Source organism: Piliocolobus tephrosceles, chromosome 8 (genome assembly GCF_002776525.5).
Source record: "Piliocolobus tephrosceles isolate RC106 chromosome 8, ASM277652v3, whole genome shotgun sequence".
Lineage (NCBI taxonomy): Eukaryota > Metazoa > Chordata > Mammalia > Primates > Cercopithecidae > Piliocolobus > Piliocolobus tephrosceles.
In genome coordinates, this window is record NC_045441.1 from 29,039,690 (window position 1) to 29,051,841 (window position 12,152).

At 33.4% G+C, this 12,152-nt stretch overlaps 1 protein-coding gene across 3 annotated transcripts in view; it reads left to right on the forward strand.

Annotated features, from left to right (window-relative positions):
• The window catches only part of SUGCT (succinyl-CoA:glutarate-CoA transferase), a 740,869-nt gene that overhangs the window by 354,494 nt on the left and 374,223 nt on the right, over positions 1-12,152 (forward strand). For 2 of the 3 annotated variants that reach the window (XM_023226372.3, XM_023226369.2), the window contains one exon: positions 1,275-1,377. In XM_023226372.3, the coding sequence (XP_023082140.1) occupies positions 1,275-1,377 (103 nt within the window). Of the gene's footprint in view, positions 1-1,274; positions 1,378-3,959; positions 4,460-12,152 lie in introns of those variants that run through there. The other variant, XM_023226370.2, reaches the window with a different exon arrangement.

Below are 12,152 nucleotides of genomic sequence, written 5' to 3' on the forward strand. Positions count from 1 at the left end.
TCAGCGTCCCAAGTAGCTGGGATTACAGGCACCGGCCACCATGCCTGGCTAAATTTTTGTGTTTTTAGTAGAGACAGGGTTTCACCATTTTGGTCAGGCTGGTCTGGGTCTCTTGACCTCAGGTGGTCCACCTGCCTTTGCCTCCCAAAGTGCTTAGATTACAGGCGTGAGCCACCGCACCTGGCTGAAGCTATTCCTATATATATATATATATATATATTTTTTTTTAATGGTGAAAGAAGTAAATTTATCTAATACAGTTTCCTCTGGAGTCTGCAGATTTGAAGTTAATTCTAGCTATGTACAGGAGAACCGAAGGGAAGTCCGTGAATATTCTACTGTTGTTTCACTAGCCCTTCCATATTAGTAAAACATTTTAGTCTACGTTGGCTAGTATTTTAAAAATGTCTCTTTGGTTACCTAGATTATTAATTAAAACAGGTTTGACATTTTAATAATCAATAATTCTGAAAGTCTTCATTCATTAGAAACTAATTGTGTTGAGGTGTCCCTATAGATCCAAGATTTTATTTCTGTGTTCGCTGTTTTTACAGAGAAGAAATACCAAACAATAAATCTCATAAATGTGTTAGCTTCCCTTCCTTAAGACCTATTAGAGAAAATAAAGAAAATCCATATGCTTTTCTGTCTGTGAAGTCCAATTTTAAATTATAGTAGAAATAAAACAGACAAAGGATTTGGATAAATTTGAGTTTTGTTGGCTGAACTGAAATATCACTCTTTGGATGTCTTGAGTTGTGCTGGTTAGTAAATCACAGTGTAAAGGTTGTTTGTAGGCCAATGGTTGTGACCGTTAATTTTTACATACTTTTCCCAAAGCTTTCTTAAAACAGTTACATTGGTATTTTTTTTTTTGTTTTGTTTTGAAGAATAATATATCAGTGCCTATCCTAACCTGATTTCTACTACCTGAGACCTAAAAGTCATATTGCCCAATGACTTCACGCTCAAAGTACAATGATATTATTATTATTAAATTCACAAATTGCTCAGAGAATTCATAGCAATAGAAATAGGAAGAATTACATCTGTAAATGATGGATTTTTAAACACTAGCACCTGGGTGGCTGCTCTTATCCATACAGGGCCACTCAAGTCATTTCATACAGACAACCTTCTCTCAAATGAAGTGTAAAGAAAGACTAGGAAACATATTTTTGTCACTATTGCTTGCTTTGAAGGAGGGCCACATGATAGAAGAGGCTGTGTTACATTCCTTCCTATGTAAAAAAATTTATCCTTGTTTGTCTTAGGTTTGAAGAAGAACTGACCAGCAAGTGGTTACATCTTTTTGAAGGCAGTGGAGTCCCGTATGGCCCAATCAACAACATGAAGAATGTATTTGCAGAACCTCAGGTTTGTTTTTGAAGTGTAACAACACAAACATTTGCCTCTCTTTTCTGTCCAGATTGACTTATATCAAGGTACCTTTGCCATTGATTTCAAGCTTAAGTCACACAATGTGATATTTCACCATTATATTAAAATTGTTTGTGGGTCTGAGATAAAAAGAACCAGAACTTAGAAGTGGCTGTCCATAAGCATACTTATGTCTGTGTTAGATTTAATATACTGTATTTCTTCACTAGCCACTACATGAAGTTTCTGTGGCCAGGGTATTTAATTTTCCTGAAAAACAGAAATATACACAGTTGAGATATCGGGGTCGGGTACTCAGAGACTATTCTTTGTAGGAAGAAATATGAGAACTTTCATAGTTACAGTCTACTTCTGATCATATGATTATCTTAAAATGTACAGAGCAAGTCATATTTAATTCTGCAAATGAGAGGACTTTGTTTGCTTTGATGAATATGTGTTATTTGTGAGGCATAAATTTTACACAGATAGATATTTATGCTCTACATTGCTTATCAGGCTCCTTTTTGGGGTCCAGGAACAGGGTCACCTGAAAATATATTTACTTTATAACATTGTTCAAGTGATTATTTTTAGATGATGTGAAAATAATGTTTTGATTTTATTACTTCAGTCAGTATAACTAACTACACGCAGTTTACCATTTCTCAAATTCATCCGTTAATCCCCAAAAGTAGCGGAACTCCATTTTAAAGCTTTCATTGTGATTATTCAACTGTCTTGTCAGTTTCCAACATTCAAAACTATGGGGTATATTTTCCTGGGTCCTTTATATTTATATAGTGGCGGGTGTTTCTGAGAAATAAATTGCTGAACTGCTGAACATAGAATATATCTTTTGAGGGAGGAGACCTTTGTTGGAAAACCTTTGGTGCCTTTTATCTTACATGAATATTTGCTTAAAAGAAAATTGAAATATTTTAAATTTAATGGTTACTACATTTACTGGAGAAAAAAAGTGAACGAATTCAGAAATTCTGCTTGTGCTATTTTTCTGCCAAGCTTGTGAGTATGGCAACGCTTTGTTCATGTTAAAACATTGGTCAATAAGTATCTGAGATAAAGGGGCCCATTTGGTGTGTAGTATGTGAATTCATCTGAAGGGGACCCCGCACCATCAGTGGGTGAATGCCTGGTGATTCTTTACAAGGAGGTAGCATTGTGCACACCCTGAATGTAGTAGACCAGGGGACTGTTTTTCTCACTTCGTAACTTTAAGTGAGGCCAAGCCATCATTTGAAGCTGCCATGTATTGAGGTGTGTATAGAACTTCATGTTTACCTCAGTTTGAGGGTACACTCCTCTGGAGATATTTCATAAGAGTTTCTCCATCATCATTTCTATTGCTGCATCTGTGTTTTATCAGAGATGAAGACACCAAAGCAAAGAATTATTTTAAATAATTACATTATTTTAAAATATATTAAGTATATTCTAACACTACCTATTTTTTAGGCTTTGATAAACAAAGATTTATAATCCCACCCACTATCTTAAAATAATTCACTTTATTGGCTAGTTCAAAGTGAATATAGGATAATTAGAATTTTTATACCTAATTTTCTCTTGTGGTTCAATGTTAAGTACTTTAATCTTTGCATATCAATTCTTTTGGAACTACAAAAATTTGTTATTGGTCTATGGCATATTTTCAGTCATTAGCCTACTTTCCAAAATGGAGAACATTTATATTACCTAAGTCAACATACCAGCTTTTCATACTATTACAAATGTCTCTACTGCCCTTTGCGCAAATTTGTGTAAAACAGATTATTTTTGAAAACCCTCAAGATGACATCTAACTGTGATGACTTAGTTCATTCATTTATTCAACACACTTATGATATATCCAGTGCTTGTGACTTAGCAGAAATTCAGTACACAATGTGTACCTGCTATTTAAGTCCATTTTGAATGTATTTATCAGAAAGGTAGGGGTTAATGAGTTGGTTAACTCTGGAATGTGCAAGTTTTCCAAATAATCAAGTTGCTCCTCTGCAGTCCCCCCTCCCCTTTTAAAAATCCTCCCCACCATTACTATCATCTTGTGTACTGCTGAGTGAGGCTGACAAGCTCTATCTTCAGGGCTGGTTGGAAAACCCTTGGTAATCTGAGAGAATTCAGTGTACCATAATGGTTAAGACCATGGAGTCAAAATTGATGGGCAGTTTATTATAAACTTCTAGACTTTAGTTTTCTTATATGTAAAATGGTGAAATAGCATCTGAGATACTGTTTACGAAGGGAGCAGCACAGGGATTGTGAGATGGTAAATAGCCAATGCCTAGTAGTAGCTGTGGTTATGATGGTGCCCTTTAAGGTTATATTCTTGTTTAACTTCTTTTACTTGTCTTTGTATAGTGGATAGAGGAAAATCCAGTGTAGCTTTGGGGATGGGGATCATTAAGTTAAGCTTGCACTCTGCTATCCTTTTATAAAAATATATCTGCAAACCCTATGCCAAGAAGAGAACTTCCCTTCTTCATTTCTGATGATTGAAAATCCTTTTATTTTTCATTTTCCGTAAAAGTTTTTTCTAAGTATGATTTCCGTTTAAGGTATCCTCCCTTGTTTTGCCTCTGATGAGCTGTAGAGTTTCTTGGCCCTGGGTGCATGGAAACGGCCACTTCTGTTCAGATGTGGGAACACACCGCTGGCGCATGTGGCCCACTCTCCATGTGCGCTGTGCCAGCACAGCTGCTAGTTCAACTGAAAATTGCTTTGGGTGAAGTACAAGGCCTGGAACATGGCGTAGTAATGGAGACTTTGATAAAGTGAAAAGGGGTATGTCTAATAATAACAACAAAAGCCAGGATTGGGAGACTCAAGTAACGGCAGAAAAATTTTTGAGTGCCTACTTCTCAAGTTAGACCATTAACAGCATTTCATCTGTAGTTTGAACTTGGAGACAACAAAAATGTACTTGATGTTAGAAACTATTTCTAGCCTAACAATTTCATCATAGTCTCATGGATTGAGGTAACTTGATTTTTCGATTCAACCAAAACAGCAGATGATTTTTTTTTTTTGATAAATGAGAGATTGTCTACCTTTTATCCTCTGATTATATGTGACAGGCCTTTGCACAGTTAAAGTGATCCTACAGGCATCCACTGTTAAGTCAATCAAGAATACCGCAGCCTGGGTGTAGGGGGATTGGTCTGCATTTACTGAAAGTTCTGAGGAGTTTTTATTCAGAACCCTTAGAGTGGGAGTTTTATTGTCTTTCTCTCTCAATGACAAATTATCTGTGGAAAGCTCTGTGCATTATAGAAGTATAATATAGATTATCTGCATATAGATTTTAATAGCCAGTCATTTTTCCAAGTGCTTTCTTAAAATATCTTCTTTTAATCAAGCCAAGATTGTGCAGTACATTAAAGGAATTCTTAAAAAGTTTCAAAAACTTACTAGATGACCTCAGTATGGTCCTATTTAACATACCCTTGGGAACATGTGCATGAAATACATTGTGGTTTGAGGGCTTCCAACCCAAACAAACTTAAAAGAAAATGCAGCTTTTAATAGAAACTATTCAAATTCCTGCAAACATAGGTATATATCTTACCACTGAGAGGGATTAAAAGCATCACTGTCTACACTGGGAATCAAAAGGGAATGTGCCATTCTGCTTTTAGGCTTTGCTTAAGACTGTATATTTGGTGATTCTGGCATATCACCATCTTTGATTAAACTGCTCAATTAAAAACTGTGAGTGATTGAAGCCTCTGATTAGTGTTTTTCTTTGTCATTGATGCCATGACCTGAGGGTAGGGAAGAGAGGGCAAAAGGTGTCACAAAACTGGTGTTATTTAATAGAGTCTTCACATTTGTACCACACAAGTTGAATATATCAGGTGTAAGACATCACCCTGAAGCATCACTTCTGAGAACTATTGGGAGGAAAATATCAGAACTATTGAAATATCACAGCTGGCCCTGATTTTAACTAGTGCCAAACACCTGCAGGCTCTAAAAGGATACCAAAACAAAACCCCACCCCATGGCAGCAAGCCATTCCTTAACAACCCTTTCTTAACTTTGCATCACCATCAAAATTAATTTAACATTTTTCTCCAGAAACCTTATTCTTCCTGTCCCAGAAGGCCATTACAACCCCTTTAGCAAATCTTTCGTATGGGATGAATATGTCATAGAAACAGAGTGAAGTCTTGAAATATTTGATGGCTGAAAATTATCTGTTTTCATTTCATTATTTGTATAAGCTTTTGAAACTGGAGGGTTTATTAATCTCTAGACTAACTCATATTATCTGAGTGATTTTGTTTTAGCACATTTTGGCAAAATATCTGAGCATCTTATTTTTTAAAAAAGGCCAATAGTCATATAGTAAACATCAGAAGCACCCCGAAAATAGAGTTATTTTTCAAGACCTTTCTACCACACAGATGTGCTTGTGCACGCATGCACACACACACCTACACACACACAAACACACCCACACTCACTTCTGATGCATTTTAAAGATCACCTTTCAAATGACATTAATTAATATTTCTTTAAATGCAGTTTCATAACCCTCAGAGGGTTATATAAGTCAAGCAAAATTATATTCTTGTTTCTAATACTTATGGGAAATACATATATACAGTGGTCTTTGCAACTGGGAAACTGTTGATAAAGATCTGATGTAAAATAGTAGGTCTGGAAATAATTCCTAGCAGGCAAGGAGATAAAAACATAAATTTTATGTGTGTCTCCGAATATACATAACACATTTAACTGATGTACAAATTTAGATACACCATATTTGTGTGTTTGTTTTATCATCCCTGTAATATTTTAAATATTTGAAGAAATAATGTATTTCTGATGTAGGTGATTAAATAAAATAAAAATGGAGAGTTTAAGCTCACAGTTTTATATTAATATATAAAGTAAAAGGCAATTGTGTACAGTTTTATCTTGTTGATTTGAGAAAATTATCCTATTGCAAAAAACTTCCTGTGTTATTATTTAAGAGGAAATGTTAACATGTCGAATAAGAATCAAGGACTTAGTACAACATTACTGGCATTTTATGTTACTTTTCTTCTACATACCTATTAAAGTTGGACACTTTTTTATGGACATAATGTCTTTAAGCTATAACACACAGAGGCAAAGGAGATCATAATCATTTTTTCATTCACTCATCCCTTCCTTCATTCAGTAAATCATCATTGACATCTGCTATGTGTATGGTCTTGTGTTTGGTATTTGGCAAGGAGTGGTATGATGGTAGAAAGTGAATCAGGAGGACAAAGCTGTCAAAATTTCAAGGATTTTGCAGTTTAGGTTAAAGTAGAAAGTGTTCAGTGTCACAGAAGAGTTACACATAAATGCTCTGAGCATTTCTAATAACAAGAAATAACAGGCATAAAACTTGTGGTTTTCTTATTTAATGACATAACAAAGATTTTTAAAATCTGACAAAAAATTTTAAAATGTCTTAAGCATATTTGCCCCAGAACTCTTTATCCTTTCAAATGCCTTTTGTAATTAGTTTATTCTATTATTAATAAATTTCTCCTCAATGACTAAGAAGAAGATAAGGGAGGGTTTCAGCTTTTGCTATTTAGCAATTTTGAAATTATTTGTAACCTTGATACATAAAATATATTTTGATGTCTTATAACATTATTCTTTCTCTGCTCGCTCTGTTTCTCTCGCATGTCCTATAGTTTATTCATCAAGCTCCACGTATGTACTTCATATTTTCTGATCACTTCTATAATATTTCAGAGTGGAAATATATAGTACAATAATTGACTTTTGCTAAACTTTGAACTTGCAAGCCAAAGACATAATTGTTTTAATTTGTAAAAAATTAAAACAAGAAAACTGAATTAACACTATTTGGGGGCATTTTGCAACCCAGAATAAAGAGTAATTAGTACCAGCTAATTTTTGAAAACAGTTTAACACAGTGCTGTACAATAAAAATATAATGCAAACCGTATTTATAATTTAAATTGTGTAGTGGGCAAATTTTAAAAATAAAATAGCAAAATTAATTTAATATTAATAGCAAAATGTATAATTTTAATTATTTATTTTACTTAACTTAAAATATTCAAAATATTAATGCAATTAAAATTAAAGGAGAACATTAATGAAACATTTTAAATATTGTGCTAAGTCTTTGAAATCCGTTGTGCATTTTATGCTTATAGCACTTATTGCAGACTAGCCTAATTTCAAGTACTCAGTAGCCACATGTGGCTAGTGGCTGCAATGTTGGTGGGATCAAGCTAACCAATTATAAAAATATGTGGGAGTTTGTTCTTCACTTTATTCTCCAGATTTGCTCACTTTTTAGTTATTTTAATTTTCATTTGTTAGCCTCCAACTTAACTTAACATATAATTTTAGACTTAATATCATCATAGTATTTGCTTTGAAGGCATAATAATTTCATCTTTTAAAAGTCCTATATGGAGTACATAATTAGCATGCATTCTACTACGCATTTCTTTTTGGCAACCTCCTACATTTGTATTGGAAGGAAAAGCTTTTACTCAAACAAATGATTTCTATAGTAACAAAATGAAAACATGTAATAAGGTAGCAGCTATCTTTTCTCATACAAATAATGTCAGATTTTAGGGCTTTCAGGCTTGGTTTTTTTGAGGGAGTTGAAAAGAAAAATCCAAGGCCTAGATACAGAAAACTGTTAATATTAACCTTGATTGAGAGACATAAAAGATTTGAATATATGTAGAGACATAGTCATTCATGGCTGCAAACACCGAATATTGTTTAAGGTATCAATTATTCCCAGATTACTTATTGCTTTAATATAATTGCAGTCAAAGTCCTGGTAGAATATTTTTCTAAATTTTTTTAGCAAGTGGTTTTTCAAGTCTACCTGAAAAAAACATGTGGACAAGAATAGCAAATGTTTTGTTTGTTTAAATGTAAGTAATGAGAAGGAAGTAAGCATTATCATACATAATTAAATATATTCCAAAACCACAATAATGGGGCTAGCAGAAAATAAAGAGATAGATCAATGAAACGTAAAGAAAAACTTTAAAACATGCATAGAGATTTGGTATATGATAAAAATAGCATGACAAATAAGAGGAGAAGGGGAGACATTTTCTGTTTGAAATAAAGGAAATTAACTGTTACTTTTCTCTTAAAATTATATCTCTGCTTTCTGCCCAGATTACAGAGGTTTCAGAGTTTACTGTAGACTGTTTTTAACTGAAAGAAAGTATTCATGAAAATCAGTTAAATTTTAAGAAAAGGAAAGGTTTTCTAAGCATCAGTGCAGTAGAAGATGTCAGAAAGAAAAGAAATTGATAAATTTGGTTAGTAAAAGTGAAAACCTGTAAAGCACATATCGTTATGATAAAAATACAAAGTTTAGTTACAGAGCAATAAAAAGTTATTGCAATGAATATGACTGAATGCTGGTATAGCCTAAATATCTTAAGAGCTCTTAGAAACAATAGAAAACACTAAAATTTCCAAGAGAATAATGGGCAAAAGACATAAGATACCACTTTGTACAAACTCAGAAAATCCAAAGAGTCAATAAACATATAAAATGAAGGTCAACTTTGCTAACCATAAATTGAAAGATACGTTGGTCAAAGAGTACAAACTTTCAAAGATAAAACCTTTCATTTATAAAGGTACTTATAACATGAGTAAGTTCTGGAGACTTAAAGTACAGTGTAGTGACTATAGTTAAGGAAAATATATTTTCTACTTCAAATTTGTTGGGAGAATAGATCTTCTTTTTTTTTAAACAACAACAACAACAACAACAACAACAACAACAACAAGGTTTTGCTGTGTCTCACAGGCTGTAGTGCATGGATAATTTTGTTTATTTTTTTGTTTTTTTGTAGAAATGAGATCTCACTATGGTGCCCAGGCTAGTTTCAGCCTCTGGCCTCTGCCTGTACTCCTGCCTCAGCCTTCCAAAGTGCTGGGCTTATGTACCTGGCCAAGAATAGATTTTTTTTTTTTTCTTTGAACAGTGCCTTGGTTTGTTGCCCTGGCTGGAGTGCACTAACACAATCTCGGCTCACTGCAACCTCTGCCTCCCACGCTCAGGCAACTCTCATGCCTCAGCCTCCCCAGTAGCTGGGATTATAAGGGCACGCCACCACCACACCCGCTAATTTTTGTATTTTTAGCAGAGACGGAGTTTTGCCATGTTGGCCAGGCTGGTCTCGAACTCCTGGCCTCAAGTGATCCACACACCTTAGCCTCCCAGAGTGCTGGGGTAACAGGCATGAGCCACCATGCCCGGCCTAGATCTAGTTGTCTCAGTACCATTATTGAAAAGACTTTTTTTCTAGTGAATTTTCATGTCAATTAACCTTGCTCAAAAGTAATTCACTGTCTACACAGATTATTTTTTCTTGATTATTTAGGAATGTCTTGTTTAGTATCCACTGTTTTGTATTTCCCAAACTTTCTAATGCTAATTTCTAATATCACTTGTTGTGTTTGAAAACATACTTTGTGTGATTTCAGCTCTTTTATATTCATTGAGTCTTGTTATGTCCTAGCATGTAATCCATTTTGTAGAATATTTCATACTTTTTTGAAGAATGTTTATTCTGTTGGAAAATTTTATGGATGTCTATTAGGTCCCTTTGTCTGTCTTATCAGTATGAAGGTCTCTCTAATTCTAGTAACATTTTTGTTTTAATATCTATTTTCTGATATTAGTGTAGCCACTCTATTCTCTTTCATGGTGGTTGATTATATTATACATCCTTTTATTTTCAGCCTGTTTGTGACTTTGATTCTAAAGTATGTCTCATGCAGGTGGTAGATAGATGGATCCTGTTTTTTTCTTTACTTCAATCTGAAAATATCTACCTTTTGATTAGGTTATTAAAGCCATTCATAATGTTTTGATTGATAGGATGGATTTACATCTGCCATCCCTTAAGAATTTTTTAAGTAATATTTTTGAGTTATTTTCTTATTGCTTTATCTAAGCCTTGTAATATGCATCTCAGTTTATCAAAATTGACTTCAGTTTTGTACTGATTTAATTATAATGTGCTATATAATAAACAAGTGCTACACACTTCCTTTTTGTACATGTGTGCATATATACATATAAAACACATCTATATATATTAAAAACTCAACAATATACTCATAGTATTAGATGTATTTAAAATTATATCTTATGTAATGCTAAATCTTTTATGGAAGCTGGTGAAAGAAATAAGAGCAAGTCTATATTGGTAGTATTTGTTATAGTAATCTTTTTGTTAACCCTATCTTATTCTTACTTTCTTGCTATTGATTTGAGTTATTAAATGGTATCTTTCTCTTAATTGCTCCCCAGAAAGACCTGTATTTCTTTTAACAATATATTTCAATATAGCTTTTTGCTCTTACGGTGAATGTGTAATTGTTGTCAAATATATTACATTTATATATGTTAAAAGCCTAACAGTACACTTATGTACATATTGTTTATTGAAATTGCTTTTTAAATCAATCAAGAGAAGAAATATTCAACTGTATTGTTTTGTGAAATTGCATACATGATTACTTTTACTGGTGCTCTCTCTTTTTTTATGTGTGTGTGGATTCAATGTGTTGATGATATTAGTTACTTTTACCCTAAAAGATTTTTTTTTTGGTGTTCATTTTAACGTAAGTCTACTAACAACATGAATTTTTTTTTTCACGGTTTTGTTGATCTGAGATTGTCTTTAGTTTGCCATCTTTTTTGAAAAATATTTTGCTGGCTATGATTCTTGTTTGACAGTTTCTTCCTTTGAACACTTCGAATATGTCATTCCACTGCCTTCTGACTTCCATTGTGTTTGATAATAAGTAATGTGTTAATCTTACTAGATTCACTGGAGTGTAATGTATCGTTTTTATTTTGCTCCTTTGTTCAAGGACAAAAGATTTCCTCTGTCTTTGAACATTTTTAGTATGATATATCTGGATGTTTGTGGTTCTATTAACAGTTAATCTACTTTGAGTTCATTCAGCTTCTTGGATGTATTAATTATACAATTGATATATTTGAGTTCGTTGAGGTTCTTGGATGTTTTTCATAAAATCTGAATAGTTTTCAGCCATTTTTTCTTTGATTTTTAAAAATTCTTTTTTCTTCTAGTACGCCCATTATACATATGTTCTTCTATTTTTTTAATTTCATATTTCTCTAAGGCTCTGTTTATTTTTCTCCAATCTTTTTTGTCTGTGTTCTGCAGATTGCTTATCTCTATTAATCTATCTTTAAGTTTGCTGATTCTTCCTCCTGCCAGTTCAAATTTATGGTTGAACTCCTCAAGTACATTTTTCATTTCAGTTATTGTACTTTTGGACTCCAGAATTTCTATTTGGTTCCTTTTAAAAACTTGAATAATTTCTACCTCTTTATTATCTCATTTAGGAGACAGTGTCAACATACTTTCCTTTACTTCTTTAAGCATGGTTTTCTTTTGTTCGTTAAGCATATTTATAACAGTTGATTTGAAGTTTTTTTTTTCCTCCTAAGTCTACCATCAGGATCTCTTCAAAGGAAGTTTCTGTTGCCAGCTTTCTTCTTTCTGTATATTGGTCACACTTTACCGTGCTTTGTGTGTCTCATAATTTTTTGTTGATAACTGAACACTTTAGATCTCCCCTCCCCCACCTCTAGGGTTGTTTTGTTTATTGCTCGCTAGGTCAAATGACATTAACTTTGCTCAATCAGTTCTGTGAAATGTTCTTCCCCACCCACATTTTCTGTAGTGCATAGCTTT